Source organism: Eretmochelys imbricata, chromosome 8 (genome assembly GCF_965152235.1).
Source record: "Eretmochelys imbricata isolate rEreImb1 chromosome 8, rEreImb1.hap1, whole genome shotgun sequence".
Taxonomy (NCBI): domain Eukaryota; kingdom Metazoa; phylum Chordata; order Testudines; family Cheloniidae; genus Eretmochelys; species Eretmochelys imbricata.
The window spans coordinates 23,379,556-23,397,147 of record NC_135579.1 but is presented as its reverse complement, the minus strand read 5'-3'; the positions used below and the strand labels follow the sequence as shown (position 1 = coordinate 23,397,147).

Below are 17,592 nucleotides of genomic sequence, written 5' to 3'. Positions count from 1 at the left end.
CCAAGTCTACCTTAAATTAAGGTTTGGCGTGCCAATAATACATTTTACAATTACTGGGGCCGGCAGCCGGAACCCCAGATTGGCAGCGGGCTGAGCGGTCCTGGCCGCTGACGTTGCTCAGCCCGCTGCTGGCCCTGGGTTCCGTTCATCCAGGCCAGCAGCGGCCTGAGCTGGGCCGGCGGCCAGGACCTCTGGATGGCAGGGGCCAGCGGGCTGAACCGCTCAGCCCGCTGGTGATCTGGGTTTCTGTCCGCTGGCCCCTGCCAGCCAGGGGTCCCGGCTGCCAGTCCGCTCAGCCCACTGTTGGCCCAGGGTTCTGTTCATCCAGGCTGGCAGTGGGCTGAGTGGGGCCAGGATCCCGGCTGGCAGCAGAGAGCCGCCAAAAATCAGCTCGCATGTGTGCCTTTGGCACATGTGCCACAGGTTGCTGACCCCTGCTGTACAGGGTTGTACAGTATACACAAAACCATGTACAGTTTACTGTACTGTACTTTATGGGCGATTTAAGGGATTTTCAAGGGTAAACTTGACTATATGCAATTTTCACCTTATGCATGACTTTAGAACCTAACCCCCGCATAAGATGCGACTCACCTGTACTGCTCTGTGGCAATACCTGAAGAAGCTCAAAAATATGGAGGATGTTGTCATTTTCTGAAAGTTAGACAAGGTTTGGTTTTTTTTGTATTTTTTAACACCTAAGGAGTAGAATTAAAAATTGTCCTGTCACCTTTTTAATCTGCTAATGAATGACCAAGATGAACAAAGGAAAACATCACCTTGAACAGCAAGATCTTACTGATTTTTATTTTTTTACTTTTAATATTAGACTTAACAATAACAATTAAATTTGTTTCGCATACAGCTCTGGTGTTTAAAGGCTCTACCTGTTAGTTTGAAAAATGGATTGACGGGAAGATTCTACGGGTGTGTAGTAGCACTGATCACTGCGGAAGCATAAAGGAACGATAACCTGCGTGTCACTCATATGTAACCATACATCAAAGCAGTTGGTTTGAATTTGTAGCAAACAAATAATCTGGAGAGAGACTCTTTTTAGTGAATCTGTTTATTGCTGCCTTTGAACTATGTTTAAAATTTTGCAGTGCAGCAGGCATTAATTACTGCATTCTTAACTTCGCACCAGACTAACCCTCTCATTATTCCATTATCTGTTGATTGGTCACATACTGGGAATCAAATATGTGTGACACGGCTTCCTTTCAGGAAAGTGAATGGAGACCTGTCCACACTGCTTTTCGAGTGGCAATGCGCTTTATAACTACTTTTTGAGAAGTAGGTGACTAATTCTGGAGAAAGCCACAGTCCCGTACAGTGATAAATGTAGCCTAAAGAAGTTGAGTGCAGCACAGCCATCCTGGCTCTGTGAAAATGTATACTCTCTCCTAATCCCATAGGAATTTATTTATGTTAATTACTTGGTTACTGTATACTTTTCCTAACCTTTCAATGACCTGATCTTAATGAGGCCCTGCCAGACAGGAAGAAAAAGAAATTCTGCAAAAGCAGGGCAAAGTTGGAGCTGCCTGAGGGCTTTGTGCGTCTTCCCTCTTGTAGCATGTGCATTTTAGCTTTCAAATAACATACCCAAAGAACGGGTTTCAGAGTAGCAGCCGTGTTAGTCTGTATTCGCAAAAATAAAAGGAGTACTTGTGGCACCTTAGAGACCTAACAAATTTATTTGAGCATAAGCTTTTGTGAGCTACAGCTCACTTCATTGGATGCATCCAAAGAAGTTTTCTTTCTGAATATCGATCTTCTTTAGCTGCTGAGTTCCCCAGATCATGTTTCTCCACACTTGACTGCAGGCCTTCCACTGAGCCGCTTTCAAACTGTCAGAATAAATGGCCTTTAAATGATTTACGGAGGGTTGGTATAAATTAGGGGCTACTGAAAGCAAAGAACTGGGATTTGGGGCTACTATGTTCTATTCTTGGCTCTGAAGCCTCACTTCATGTGAAAGTCACTATGGTCGTGTCTTAATGGGTCAACAAGGAAAGATATGGCTTCCTTTATGTTAAGGTTAGCTTCATAAAGTTAGTTTAACATGACTGAAAAGCCCTTTAGGGATGCCTACGCTAGGGAAAAGGCTTTTTTTTTTTCTTTTTTTTTAAATGGCTAGCTCACTCACCTCTTCCTACAGTAGAGGAGGCCTTAATGCTGATTAAAACACAAGCTAGTATATTTGTAGGTGTTCAAAGAGTTTTGAATCTGAGTACAGCTATTGAACAGTCCATGTTTTATGGGTTCTTGAGTGATTACTTATTGCATTGCAGTTTGGCACATTAAATAAGTGTATGTCATTAGATCTTTGCCAGGTAACTCAGAGCTCACTTTTGAGGGTGGGGAGAGAAGTTGGTTGTAAAATGTGTGCATTTGTCTTTGAGACAATCCTGAACAAAGAGGGGAACTTCCACGTGCTAGACATCTTTAAAAATAAGCAACTTATCCAGGTGCCTAAGGTGGATTTAGGAGCCTAATTTTAGTTACCTGTTGGAGATTTTGGCCTCTGAATCTTGTCTGTTCTGAAGTGAAAGCAGGTCTCACTACAATAGACTCATTTCTTGATAAGCTTGCTTGTCCCAATTTTTTTTCCCTGTGTGTGTGTGTGTGTGTGTGTGTGTGTGTGTGTGAAAAATCTAAAATCAAAATTCAAATGGAAACAGTAGGGGAATAAGCTGTATCTCTTCAGTTATTACACTCACAAAATACTGAACATATAACAAAGTTTTATTTTAGCTGTTTCCTCAGGTGAATACCTTGAGCTTTTTGCTATTTTCCTGTACTGACAATTCTGATTCAAAACTTTTGTTGATTGGTTTTCTGACCTACCTTAATGTTCACTCTCCTTGGCCTCTGCTTTTCTTTTAACTTTGTACTCCCACGCTCTCCAGCTGTCATGAGTCTGAATCCTAACGTTTCATTAATCCTGTTTTGTTCTAAATCTGTAAATGGATTGTAAATGTCTGGGTCTTTTCCCACTCCAGCTATTCGTGTAGCGGAGTGAAGTGGAGAAGTATTGTCTTTTCAGGCTGATGTGGAGGTGATGTTCTCTGGCCCTCAGCACAAAGGATGGAAATCCAAAAACTGATATCTGCAGACGGAGGTCACCACTGTGGAGGGAAAAAGAACTGATGAATAAATGAGTGTTTTGGTTATATCTGCACTCATGCTTTTTATCACATTTCCAAAGGGTGAATGCAAAGGGGTGGCAGACAGCGCTTGTGTAGACTCAAGAGGAAAGGTAGTCTTGTTAAAAGAAGAAAGGCCAGTGGCTCGGGTGCTAGCGTAGCATTTGCGAGACATTCGTTAAGTCCCTGCTTTACCGGACTTGGTGTGTGACCTTTAGGCCATGTCTGTGTTGCTACCGCACAGCTATGACAAGGCAGCTGTGCCACAGGAGTGGCAGGGTGTAGGCCAGTGGTGGGCAACCTGCGGCCCACACTGCTTCCCGCAGCTCCCATTGGCCGGGAACGGCAAACCGTGGCCACTGGAAGATGTGGGCGGCTGAGCCTGTGGACAGTCAGTGTAAACAAACTGTCTCGCAGCCCACCAGTGGATTACCCTGACGGGCCGCAGGTTGTCCACCACTGGTGTAGACCCTTCCTACATCAACTTATCAATGCAGTTCATCTACTTCTCTGAGAGGCACTACTGCACCTGCACCAAGGATTAGGTCGCCCTAACAACGGCACTCAGGGCACGATTTCTTTTCACAACCCTGAGCAATGTAGTTATGTCAATCTGTTAAGTGTAGGCCACGTCTTAGTTTCTCTGTGCCTCCATTCCTCATCTGTAAAATGGGTATAGTAGCACTTCCCTGTCACAACAGGGGTGTCTGAAAGGATGAAGACTGCGAGTGCTGAAATACTATCGCAATGGAGGCTATTGGTTAAAACAACAGTGTGTTGACTACCCTGGTCCTCCAGCATTGCTACCACTTGGGTAGCAAAGATAGAAACTTAAAGAAAAATGCTAAATGTGGGTGTCTATAGAGACTTGATGTGCAGCTAGATTCCGCAGAGCTGGGTTGGACAGAGACAAGCAATGCTTGGAATGGCAGAACAAAGGTCAGAAACTCTGTAGCATTTCTTAATCCACTTGCCCAGAGCACCTCTCCAATTTTATTGTAGGCCTCATACTGCTGCAGGCCATATAGTTATTGAAGTATGTTTCCATTCAACCAAGAAGGTAGTATTTATCCACCAGATTGATAGAATGTTTAGAGGAACAATTTGGCTCCGCATTGGGAGTCTCTTCTGACTTCCTTAGCAAGTGCTGCGTATTAAATATAGTATATATAGGGCTATGTGCAAAGAACCCTTTCTCTGCGTGTATCTGTTTTACGCCCTATGAGTTTGAAAACATACTGTATTTAAAAATTTTCCCCCATGGATAGGTATGTAAACAAATACAAGAATACTAGAAGCACGGGAACTCTCCATTGGAAGGAAAAGCCTAAGTACATGGTATAAGCTTCAACTTGCCAGCTTGTTTCTGGGATCCAGACCTTCCATGTCTAGCTTCAGATAAAGACTTTTTTTCCCCACAGGGAAGTTGTGAAGGATGGAAAGTAGGCCTTTCCGATGGCAGCCTTAACACAGTAGAACATTGCAACGAATGTGTATAATTTAAAAAAGATTTAGACTTTGATAAACAGTTTGAGTGCTGAAAAATAAGACTTCTGGTGCAGGATGTCGAAGGGAATTCACTTTAATCGCAGCTGACTTGTCCATATTGAGAGAGAATGCATCCATCTGAGTGATTTAGGGCTTCTCTATATAGGTTGGGAAAATTTTCATCAGTGTAACTGATGAATTGATCTAATTATATTAAAATTAGATCAAATTAAAATTGATCTAATTATATTGGTGCAAACTTCTGATTTAAATCTTTTCAATTGATTCAGGTTTCCAAGTGTGAACCAGACCTAAATCTAGCAGTGACTAACCTTTATGGTAAATTATTTTAGGACATTTCTCCACTGCAGAGTTAATTGGGACCGTTGGTACCTGGGTTAGCACAGCCTGGGTATGTGAGCAGCCACTCTGCAAAGCAATACCTGAGTTTTGTGTCCTGGCTGTTGCCCAAGCTTTAGGCTATACCCCAAGATGAGCCATCAGCCCTGGCTGAAATGCAAGAGAGGGGGATTTGTGTTTTGAAGGGTAGGGGAATTAAGAATAAAACATGAGTGAGAGCCGGAGGTAACTCTGAAGTGAAAACATACCTTAAAAGTTGGTGTGTAAAAGGGAAATGACAGGGTTTTTAAAAACTTCTTTAGCCAGTATGAAAGCCTGAAAGGGTGTGGATTTTTCTTGTTAAAATAAGTAAATTAAATAGGCATTAAGAGAAGGAGTACTTGTGGCACCTTAGAGACTAACCAATTTATTTGAGCATGAGCTTTCGTGAGCTACAGCTCACTTCATCGGATGCATACCGTTTTCCACGGTATGCATCTGATGAAGTGAGCTGTAGCTCACGAAAGCTCATGCTCAAATAAATTGGTTAGTCTCTAAGGTGCCACAAGTACTCCTTCTCTTTTTGCGAATACAGACTAACGCGGCTGTTACTCTGAAACCTAAATAGGCATTAGTAATTCAGGGCTTGTTGGCAGTGAGACTTTGGTGATGCAAGTATTTGTTCTAATCACTAGGCAACACAACTTCAAAAGTACCGCTGAAGCAATTCATACTTTTTAAGGTGTATTCCTTCCCCCCCCCTCCCCCACGCAACCCAACGTATTGTGTGTGCATATTAAAAAAACAAAAACAAAAAAACACATGGGCATATGGGTAGTGGTGTTGATAGTCTTGGTATCACGGCAGGATTCTTCTGTTTCGAGCAGTTGTTCAAAACTTGCTGAATATTTGTAATTTTAAGTGTCCACTTGCCCGTTCCAGTGAAATTGGTGATATTAATCTCTTCATTGCTCCCTTTTTAGTTCTGCTAGGATCTATTCAATCGTTACCATGACGAGGGTGCCTTGCAAGGCATATGACCGAGGTTGAGGAAGGGTGTTATGGTCTTGTCTTTAAAGCTTGTAATTTGACCTAACATAGCAGTTGCAGTATTGAGCTTCTCTCATTTAGGTGGCCAGCATTGTAGAAGGGACTAAGAATACTTTGGTACCTACTTGGTTAGAGACCCATGGAGTGTCAATGCTACTGGAGAAGAAAACTGGAGGGAAATATTTGCACTAGAAAGAGCTGAAATTCTGGCTAAAATGATATACAGGCACTCATCTTCAGCACATCATTCGTGAAAAGAATGGGTTAAGTGCGTGTGTTAGTTGATTTCTTGAAGCAAGTTTTTACTTGACAGTAACATGATTTTCCTGATCAGTCTATCTATATACTGTAGCATGCTCAGAAATTGAGGTGTTTTCCTGTCGCTTTCCATGAGAAATCTGGGAGAATCTGAGTTTTTAAACAAAAAAATTGAATAAATTGATGTCAGTGGTGGCTAAAACGCCAACATTACCAGAAAGGCATTTGTCAATAGACAAATGACGTGTGTATTTTTAATAAGTTACAGTTTTTATGTGGACTCCATTATATACTCAGTCATTAAGAGTACACATTTTAAATTACTGTTATTTAAAGCAGTTACATTTTGAGTTAGCACTGTAGCTACTGCCCTGTTCTCACTATATTTAAATAGCAAATGCTTAAGTTCAAAACAGTTTTTTCCCCAAAAAGATAACTTGCTATAGAAATGGCTTTTTTTTTCTAGTATGTATTTCTATTACCTGAAAAGTTAAATGTCACAGTTCATAGTTTAGCAGATTGCTTTGCTTAGATACATGCTTATCTTGGATTTCTGTTCACTTCTGAAACCCCGTGCAGTATGAAACTCTTGAAATAGGAGCAGATTCTCTTTTCATATTGAAATACAGTTTTCCTACAGAATGCATTTGCATCTCCCAAGATGTGCCACCAAGCTTTCTGCTATGTATAAAAATGCTAATGAATTCCAACATCTGCTTCTATAAGATCCTGAACAAATGTTCAATAGATAAATTATGGTTAAGTAGATGCAAGTCAATCTAATTCAAGATGGCTGCAAAGATGGGGTTACTTAGTTTTAAGGCAGAAAGCAAATTCTAAATCAGAGAAAAGTAGATGGATGGTTAAACTCAAGAACAAGTTGTTTAGACCACTTGTTTGTTTTTCGGTTTTAACAAAAAGGCCTTTGGTGTCTTGAGACTTCTCTGGAAGTGTATTAGTGTTTTCTTAATTTATCTGCACTTGTGCTGCAGGGAGCTGCCTTTGTGTATCCAAAGGAAGAACGGAGTTGTGGGTCTTGCTGATATTTGATCTCTGGACCAAATTTTAAATCTCTTGTCTAACAATATCCTAAGGCTTTTGTGATCGTGGGGTTGATGTGTACTCCTTCAGCTACTGATAGCTGTTTGAATACTAGAACAAAAATGTACGGATTTAGCAGAGGGAAGATAGAACAAATACAGGTCTTGTTCTTTCCCATTTCTCATTGCACTTTGTATCCTCTTATTTTGCATTATACTTTATAGGCTCTTCTTTTTACAAACTTCTTTATGGTGACTGATTTTAGGTGTGGGGGGGTTGTATTTACACATTTACAACCATCTGAGCCTGAGCTGCCCTGCAAAAACTACCCATTGCTGATGACAAGACTCCGCACTGGGTAAGCTGAATATGGAATAACATCAGCAAGGGTAAACAAAGGCCAGTGGTGGTCTGCACTGTTCTAAAAACATGCTTAAAATCGGCTTGGATTTATTTGGATGGATTTGGGGGGGGGAGGAATTTTGTGCTGCTTTTTAAAGCACTGGGATTATTTATCTGCGACAATCGAAGTAGCACCAATAGGACCCACCAAGGGTTTTGGGTCCTATTGTGCTAGGTATTTTACTGGGATGCGCTAATTAAAAATCTGTGCAATTTTTTATTTTATAAATTTATATTAATACCACATAGAATAATCTTATAAATGTTCTGTGCTATATGGAAACAAGCTCCTTTTGAGATACTTGCACGGAAAATATTACTTAATTGCAAATTAACTTCACTTTTTAAATTTTTATATATATGTATTTTTTGGTCTGACTCTGTTCCTAAACCTTGGAATGTGATATAAGTCCTCATGGGGAGGTGGGCTTTTCTTTTGGGAGAGTCGTTTAGGATTCCAATACCTTTGGCTGGGTCAGTTTCACTAAGTCTTTAAGGAAAGACAACATTGGTGACACAACTTCATAATAGTGCAAGCGTGTACCCATCTCTATAAAGTTTGCTATTGTCCTAAGTTGTATGGGCCTCCTTGACTTGCATGTATCTAGTGTTGGTATTTGGCATATTAGAGTTGCTCTTAAAGACAAGGAAGCTTATATTGAAATATACCTTATATTCAGATCATGGCAAGACGTCATCAGACCTCACTTCCTGCCTTCTTCCCTTGCCCCAATAAATACTTCTGGAGCTCACAGTTCACCAGTGCACCAGAGCTGCACACCTTTGTCTTGCACAGATAGACCAAATACAGTGTTTGCACAGACCCTGGCAGTTTGCATATACACCACCTGATCAGTTTTGGGTTTAAGTCCACAAAACTCCAGCTAGCCCCACTAGAAGAGCAGGTTCCCCATGCTGCATGATGGATCTGTGAATTCTACATGCTTACTAATGCACAACTAGTGCCAGGATCCTTTGAATCTTGGTGACCTTGGGCTGAGTTTGTTTGTTTTTGAGTCAATTTTGAAATCCATCTTTAATTTTTTAATTTTTTTTTAGGCAAATTTGAAGAAAAGGAGGATCGCGTTCCAAAGCTGGAGCAGCTAAATAACTTGGCTTACATGTGCAACGTGAACGTGGTGCTAAACAAAAAAGACCTGCTCAAGATGGAACTGCTACTCTTGGAAAACTTCAACTGGAACCTCTGCCTGCCGACTCCAGCACACTACATTGACTACTACCTCTTCGCTTCTGTTGGTGAGAAGGACCTTCACAATGGCTGGCCCATCACCTCTCTGACCAAAGTCAAAGCTTTCATGGAGAAATATGCTTACTACTTCCTTGATTTCTCAGTGCAAGGTAATCTCTCAGTCCAACTGTGAGAGGTGGAATGTGTAGAGATTTACCCTTGAGTAGTTTTCCAGTGGGCTAATGGCAAAAATCCATAGCAGACAAAGGCTTTTAAAACTGGCACAATGTAGGTGCAATAAAAATACCTGCAAAGAGCAATATCTTTCCTCCATATTGCTACAGACTGCAAATGGTGCATATTATCAAAGGCACTTCTAGGGGAAGAACCTAGAACCCTAGAAGAGTCCTTATGGCCCTCTTTGCAAGCATCTAAAGCAGGTTGGAAATGCCCAACCTTAGAACTTTTCTGTGATGCCCCTAGTGAGAGTCACTAGAAATGGGTGTTGTGGATTTTAACTTCCTTCCTGAGGATGAGATGTTTTGGAGAGCTGCTAAAAAGCCAAAGGGGCTCACTGTCTTGGCTGCAGCAAGATTTGAACTAAGGTGTATTTTTGATTCTTGAAAAATTGGGTTAAAGTTTAAGTGCCCAACCTTGTTTTAGTTGAGACCCTTCCTAGAAACTTGATTAGGAGTCAGAAAATGCCTTCAACTTGCATGAAATGGAACACATCCGAATGGCTTGCAGGGGATAGACGCCCACAGCAGGGTCATAGTTTGAAATGTTTCATCCTGATTTGTGGAGGCTTTTGCTGGGCACAAAATGCCACTCTTCAGCCTGTGTATCAAATATGAAGACTTAACTGTTCACCTCTGTGGGCATTTGGCCTATAGGTTTAACTTGGTCCACCTTGCTGCATGTGCACAGAGTGAATGGAACTCGGAGTGAATGGTGATCGGTCAAAGCGTAATATTATTTTTAAAATTTCTTTAGATTATGCTTTCCTCAACTTTCGACCATCTCTGATTGCTGCTGCTTGTGTGTGCGCCTCACGCATCTGTATGCAGATTTCTCCCTCCTGGACCACACAGCTCCAGCTGCTAACGTGTTATTCCTGGGAGCATCTTGCCCAGTGTATCGAAATGATGCTAATGTAAGACTGCTGGACCAATGTAACCTATTCCTCAAACTCTTAATAGACTTTCTATTACTCTCCAAAAAAGTAGAGATGAAAAGACTCCAAATGGCATTTAGTGTAGCAGTAATTAAGATCACATGAGATTAGTACATCTCAACGCATATCAGCAAAATTGGGGATTGGGGCAATCTTCCTAAATATTGGTGCAGTGGTAGCACATGAATCCATTGAATCAACCAGAATGGTAATCAATTCATGCAACTGGGTGGGTAGGCTGCACAAAATTTGACTTCCGTTATAGCTTCTGTGTAAGTAGCTATCCATCCTTTGCGAGGTTACAGCAATACTTCATACACTAAGAAGTGTTATAAAGTGATAGCAATATTCCCCTTCCAGCAAAGACATTCCAGAACTATTCACTTTCTCTCTCTCTCTCTCTCACTCACTCACTAACTACCCCCAGGAGAGGATGTTGCTTGTCCTGTTGTGATAGGCTGGGCTGTCATGATCTATGTGGATGCAGGCAAGTCCTGCTAGCAGAGACTGAAAAGGATTCCCTTATTGGTACTCTGCATTTATGGGGTCTTGATACACAATACAGCTGCACGTTTTAAAAGATCTCTCCATGCTATAGACCAAATGTACCAAAATGCCCACTGAATGTTTTAATGGTGCAGAATGGTCGTTAGTAGATAGAAATGGTAAGTCTAGTCAAAGTGCCGACAGGGGAAATATGAACATTAATGAGCACAGGAAGTTCTTTTTATCTCTGACCTCTGCAGGCTAATAAGCACCCAAATCCTATGCCCATTAGGGTCAATGGGAAAACTTTGTACTGACCATGTAGGAACAGGCTGGCAAGGGGAAAATTGAAAATCAATTTGTAGAAACTCCTCAGATATTTACACCCATTCTGATAGCTTGCATTTGCTTGACAACTCTATGCTTTAATTTTTGTTTTCTCTAGATATTATGAGAATGATGTCAAAGAAGCCAGCAACTTGAAAAAACAAGTAACCTTGCAGCAGCAAGTAGTGGGAAGTGTGAACCACCAAACCACAACTCAGGTCCTGTTTCAGCAATCCAGTTATCCCCCACTAGCCCAGCACTCAACTACCCTTTCACAGTTCCAGTCTCCAGTGCAGGATTTGTGCTCTGCTTACCGTGACTCCTTGCAGGCCCACAGGCCCAGCAGCCTACTCTCTGAGAGTGCTAGCACCTCCCTACATTCTTACTCTGCTCTGCAGGCCAGCCTTCAACCTTCTGTGCAAACTCTGCCCATCCAAGGACCTATCACGATGCAGGTAGCTATAGCAACAGAACCTAGACACTGCATCTCCATGGCCTATGGCAGCAGCTATTTCAGTGGACATCACTCCTACACAGCCAGGTGTTTTGACAGATGACTGTCTAGAAAAATGGTGACGTGAGTAAAGTCTGAACAAAGGGCCCCATGGGATGAGACCCAAATGTATATCTGCAGCGAAAGGAACAGGAACACAAAGGAACAGAATCTTTACAACTAGTTGATTCCGAAGACGTTTGCTCTTGAGACCCTTTTCAATGTAGGTGCCATTCCTGCAAGGATTGGGGTGTTGTCTTTTAATAAGACTGAGAGAAACAGCAATGCAATAACATACATCACTTTAGGTTGTCACTTTGAAAAGCATCTTGTGTAAGAAGTTATACCCTATGGGGCTTACTAGCTTAGCCTTCTGTACAGCAGGCTCCAATTAATCACAAATGCTAACACTTGTGATTTTAAAGGGTTATTTTGAGCAGGAATGCCTGGAGGGACTTCTCAAATAACGTTCTTGTGGGAGGTTATTGTTGAAAGTGGCGTCTATCCAAAGGTCTCTCTGACAGTTTATTCCACTGGAAACTACCACTAAAAATGATGCTATAGAAGCTTCTTGATGCTGTCTGGATGAACAATCCCAGTCTGTGCAAAATCTCTATGTAAAATGTTGTTTTCCCTTTCCTTGACCTGGAGTGAAAGCAACCCGGATGACCATCAAATCCTCTTTGCCTTAAAAGTCCTCTTGGATTTGGGTGCTGTGCCACTGAACAAAACCTCTCTGCCTTCATGTAAAAAAACCTCAATCTTAAATCACCTTTAGGATTTTTAAGATGCTGCTGCCTTATGTGACTGGATATAATTTGTTTAGTAAAATTGTTTACAAGCTACATCAGGGATCTAATGTTACTTGAAGAAAACCCCTTGGAAGAAAATTCTTATATATACCCTGAAGGGGTTCACTGCCTTCAGTTTAGTATTTTTGGGGATTAATGTATTGTGGTCAAAGTGAAGTTTAGGACTGAAGAACTTGTACTAATGAAGAGGAGGTGGAGAAGGGGAACCAGTTAATTCTACCATGGAAATTAGGAATGGTTATGCCTTTATTCTAAGACTGCAATGTTAGGCTATACAGAACTTTGGTCTTTAAATTCCATCTTGGAGCATTCTAGCAAAACTGAGTTAAGGATACTAGTAATTTAACTGAAATGAGTATACCTGCTACCATGTATCCAAAGGGTTATGTTTTTAAAATCATTTTGAGCTGGAACTTCCTGTGTTTGGTCAAAAATTCTATGTAGGATTTGTGTGGTAATGTAGATAGTTACAAGTAACATGGAGACTTCTACTTGGGTGTAGAACACTCACTTGATAGGCAACCACCATTCTGTAGTTGCTAAAAGCCAGTATTCTTTTTTAAAGGTTCTCAGGACAGCAGTATAGACAATGTGCAATATGCTTTTACTCTGATCTGTGGCAAATGCTGTTTTTTTTTTTTTAAATATCACGTTAGACAGTGCTGTTTAAGTTATATTTTTAGAGAATGTAGTTTTTAAGGGATGTGTTGGGGGGGTGGAGGGCAAATCTCTCTCAAAAATAACCTGTCTGCTAACATTTGTTTTAACGATGAGGGTCTCCTTAAAAATATTGCATACTGTAATTTTGTGTCACACAGTAAGATGACCATGTCCTTAGCAGAACAGGCTAGGAAAGTTTAAAATCTATTTCATTTTTAAAATTTTTTTTTTAAGTTACAAATCCTAACAAAACTGAAGAGGTAATGCCTTACAGAAATTAGTTTAGCAACTTAAAGAATTTAGTTCACTCTTTTTTTATTCTGTTTGTGTATTTATATGGAACTTTTTTCCACAAGGTTTTAGCGTATCTTAATGACTGTTATAGTCGGCCATTCAGCAGACTGTAAAGAACCTCTTAAACATGCAGGGAATATTTTGGTACTAGGGCATTTCTGACTGTGGAATCCATGTGTTTTTTTTGTAACCTCTCTAGAACAGGTCATGTGTTTGACAGTCTGCAGTCACTCTTCAGTGACCATTTCCACTGCTAGCTTGATGAAGATTGTTCAATAAACAAAAGACCTGTATCTGACTACTTATTTGTTAATACTGTCTACGTTCTCACAGTGTATTTCTCCTAAAAGGAGCCAGTGAACTTCTGCCCCCACCTTGCACAGAGTAATCCCTTGGTCAAGTATCTGTGTATAGAAGCTATAGCTGTCGACAGTGCTTCCTGGGACACAACAGAAGAGTACTCTTGGCAAGTGTGATACACAGGATGAATTAACAAATGGTATTTCCATGGTTTAGGAAACCTATGCAGGAAGGCTTTGCAAAAAAGGAATTGTAAAGGATCAGGGAGGTGCTACTCACTGCTTGGGAAATGAGGAACTATTCCAAGTGTAAGATGTGGCAGCATACAAGGAAGCAAGAAGTGAATCAGGGAAGCAGTCTAAGGAGCAATTAGAAATGATGCAGTGGGACTGAGGGCATGTGGTGAAATGACCGCTTATGATGTGATGTGACCAATACATTTCTTGGGCATCCTATCACGCTGCTTATGCGATTTTTAATTCTGAATTGGAGAGTATGCCTCTGCAATTTCTTTCTTTCCTTCATGGTCACTTTTCTCTACACATGTCCTTTCCCTGGCTTCTCTCAATTTTGCTCTTTATGTCCTGTGTATAGATGAGCCCCAAAACAAAGCTCTGAAAGAAGCATATAGAGGTTTCTCAGAAAAGATGGGCTAAAAAGCCCAATGTTGCCTCTTGTTTTGGGAGAACATATCTTCTGCAATGCCTCTGAATGCTGGCAGGAGTTCCACTTTAATTTTCTGGCTAGTGTACATTTAAGCCACACCTAATTTTGTGTGTGAATTTCCTTTTGTCTTTAATGAAAACATGCCACCTGTGGAAGTAGCTAAAGTAGGAAAGCTCAGACAACTGTAATGTAACTGTAAACCTAATCATGTCACTTACATAGCTGCACAAAAAGCTGGGTGAGTTTTTAAAGCTTAATGGATGTTACAGGACATTTTTAAAAATTCACTGCTAATTTTTTAAAAGATAGAAGTGGGTTGCAAAATTAGATGAGAAAATTCAAAAGCTATTTTTTTCTTAACACTTATGAATCTTGATATGTAGCAGGTGTATATGGGGGAAAGTGTTCCAGTGATTAGGAAGACTACAGTGAGTTCACTAATTGAGATCTTTCTGCTTTGGAGCTAACATAGACATTCCTTATTTAGTTTTCTGTAATGTTTTGTGATAATGGCTTTGACTACTCCCCAGACACAGCTTGATCTCTCTGTTCTAGCCACTGTCCAAAACGCTTCATATAAAGTTATTTACTGTTAAAAGTTGGTTAATACTCTGTGATCAAAGATAAATTACTGCTGAGGGTTTGATTAACATTACCAGCAGATATTAAGGTCTGTTGCTTTATTGAGAGCTTGAACATGCTGACATTTTTGCTAAACAAGTAGTCTTTGATCTGGTGTGTGTTTGTTTTGTTTTTCTTTTTAATTCTTATAAATGTCAGAATCTGTTCCTCACAGTACTTTTGGTGTTTGTTGACAGCACTGTGAAGGCAAAAGGAAATAAAGATATTGTCAATCATCCTTTTAAACATATAGTAAACTCTTCAAACAATTTCTTGCTGAAGTTGGAATATTTCAAATTTGGTCATTTAAATAATCCTTGCAAAATTCTCCCTGCCCCTCACTTAGGGTACTCAAATTTATTATTATTATTATTTTTACGGGTGAAAATCACTCTTGATCACTGCCACCAAAGGGGCAGTAGAATATAATGTGCACAATCTTGCATGGCAGTCTTAAGACACAGCTGGAGACTTAATAAGCAAGAAACTTCCTTTTCCCTGAATTAACTTCTGTCTCCCTCTACTACCTCCTTACCTGCCCATATATTCTTTTGATGTTAGGTAGTAGCACTGAATTACTGAAGTGGGTTTTAACCCATGAAAGCTTGTGCCCACATAAATTTGTTAGTCTCTAAGGTGCCACAAGGACTCCTTGTTGTTTTTGTGAGTACTACTGCTGTCAAGTGTCACTAAGGTGTCAAGTGTCTCCTTAGTGTAAAAGACAAGACAAGGTGAGGTGAGTGTCCTGCTTTAAAAAGCACTTCAATAAATCCTCAAAAATCTGCTTAACTTGCCTGACAAATCAGACTGCCTGGCAAATTGGTTTGAGTGTCCGATTTTTGGCAGCAGGCGTAAGTTTTTTGCTCTCTGACCTTTAGCGGGGCATGCACTTTTCTTCAGAACCCAACTTTTGAAAATGTGGCTTTAATTTTTGGGGGGTTGAAATGCTCTGAGTGAGTTCCCAAGCAGTTCTGTCTTCGGGAGACACATTTTAAAGCTAGCATGGATCATCGAGAGGAGGGATAGCTCAGTGGTTTGAGCATTGGCCTTCTAAACCAGGGTTGTGAGCTCAATCCTTGAGGGGGCCATTTAGGGTTCTGGGGCAAAATTGGGGATTGGTCCTGCTTTGAGCAGGGGATTGGACTAGATGACCTCCTGAGGTCCCTTCCAACTCTGCTATTCTATGAATCTATTGTTTGGAACTATCTTGCAGGAGTTTAAACTTCCAAACCCCACTCTCCCAACTCCTTTATTAAAGCATCAGTTCTTTGCATCTTTTTAAGGTCCTGTATATCCAGCTGTTGGGACTCATTTAGAAGCAGGTCCCACTCCCCCACCCCCACCGTCCTGGCAGGGTTCCAGCAACAGAATTGTGTCTACAATACAATGACATCATTTGGTTCCCTCTGAGAGAGAGCTTTGTTTTTGAACCAGAGTGGGAGGGGGGGGGGAAGAAAAAAAAGGTCCCCAAGAAATCAATTTCAAATCTTACCACATTCATACATGGATCCCAAGAATCAATTCCTAAGTCTAAACTTTAACTTGCTCTTACTTTTACTGTTCCTCAGCATAAGCAAATGTTCTGCTTTAAATGAAAATCAACTCTCCAAACACCTTCTAAATAGTGTTTAGCCTGGGCAGGGCAGGATTAATATAGACCTACCTGATCTTAGAAACTTTTGCCATATAGTAATGTCGGTTAGAGGAGTGGAGGCTTCTTGTGATATTTTTATGCCAGCAAAAGCCCTGCTATGGATACAATTACACTGGAAAAAGTGTGTTGTTGTTGCATAGCTTATTTTGTTCAGGGAACTGGCATAAGGTATACTGCAAAAGCACAACAAGCTGCATCGATATCAGGAGGCTTTGCCAGAATAGCTATACTGGCAAACCTTTTTTAGTGGAGACACTGCCTAACCCCTCCCCCAGCACATTCCTATGTATCTGTGACCTACTTCCTCACCTCTGGATTATGGCACAAGCCTATTTCTGGGGCTTTGTAGCCTCTGGTGACCCTTCTATATGGCCAGGAAAACTAAGAGCTGGAGTTGAAGGCTAATTTGTCAAGCATGGAAAGCGGTTAAGGAATACAGCCTCTGTCACAGCCTGCTGGCATAAAAGCAAAAGGGACTGCAGGGAAGGAAGACCAGGAGTGGTGAGTTGGGCCTTTGGAACCTTGCATAGCTTAAAGCCTCTGAGGACACGACTGGACAGTGAGCACTAGGCTCCTGCAGTATTAGCCATTTCCACTTCCCACTTCTGTGCAGTGTCAAATTGGCAGTAATGAAGGGTGGAAATGGGAAGAGAAGAAGCTTATGTAAATGCAGGACAAAACAAACATCTGTGCTTAGTCATGTGGCTCGATGCGATGGGGCTAACCATCTGGCTCCAGATGGAAATGTGAAAGCGTCCGCACAAGAACCGAAAAAGTTCATAGTCATTCTTAGCAACAGAACCCCCCCACCATGCATGAGTTCCAAGTGACTAGCACAGCTGAGTGTGCACGTACGACAAGCATATGGCTTCCTACAACAGGCCAGGGGCAGCTTTGGAAAAATATTTTCTTGTCCTTTAGAGCTTTGCTGGACAATAGAACATACAGCATTAATGGCCCAACCTTTCCAATAATGAGTTGCTGTTGACTTCACTCCGTTTTGCCTGTTAGTGTCCCCTGCTAATTTCTGTTCTTGAGAGCTGTGGAATTTGTCTTGCAGTGGAGTATAAAATGCTCAGTTCATTCCAGACTTAAATTTTCCCTTGTAGTAGTGACCCTGTGAGGTGCACGAGTGTTGTTTAACCCCCATCTTGCACATACAGAAACTAAGGTAAAGAGGTTATGT

The 17,592-nt window shown here is 41.1% G+C and overlaps 1 protein-coding gene across 1 annotated transcript in view; it reads left to right on the top strand.

The window, feature by feature from the left end:
• Positions 1-13,452, top strand: part of CCNJL (cyclin J like) — a 47,794-nt gene extending 34,342 nt beyond the window's left edge. Inside the window, exons 4-6 of the mRNA XM_077824058.1 lie at positions 8,790-9,089; positions 9,913-10,072; positions 11,025-13,452. Coding sequence (XP_077680184.1) covers positions 8,790-9,089; positions 9,913-10,072; positions 11,025-11,463 — 899 coding nt within the window. The 3' untranslated portion in view covers positions 11,464-13,452. The remainder of the gene's footprint in view (positions 1-8,789; positions 9,090-9,912; positions 10,073-11,024) is intronic.
• The last annotated feature ends 4,140 nt before the right edge of the window (positions 13,453-17,592 follow it).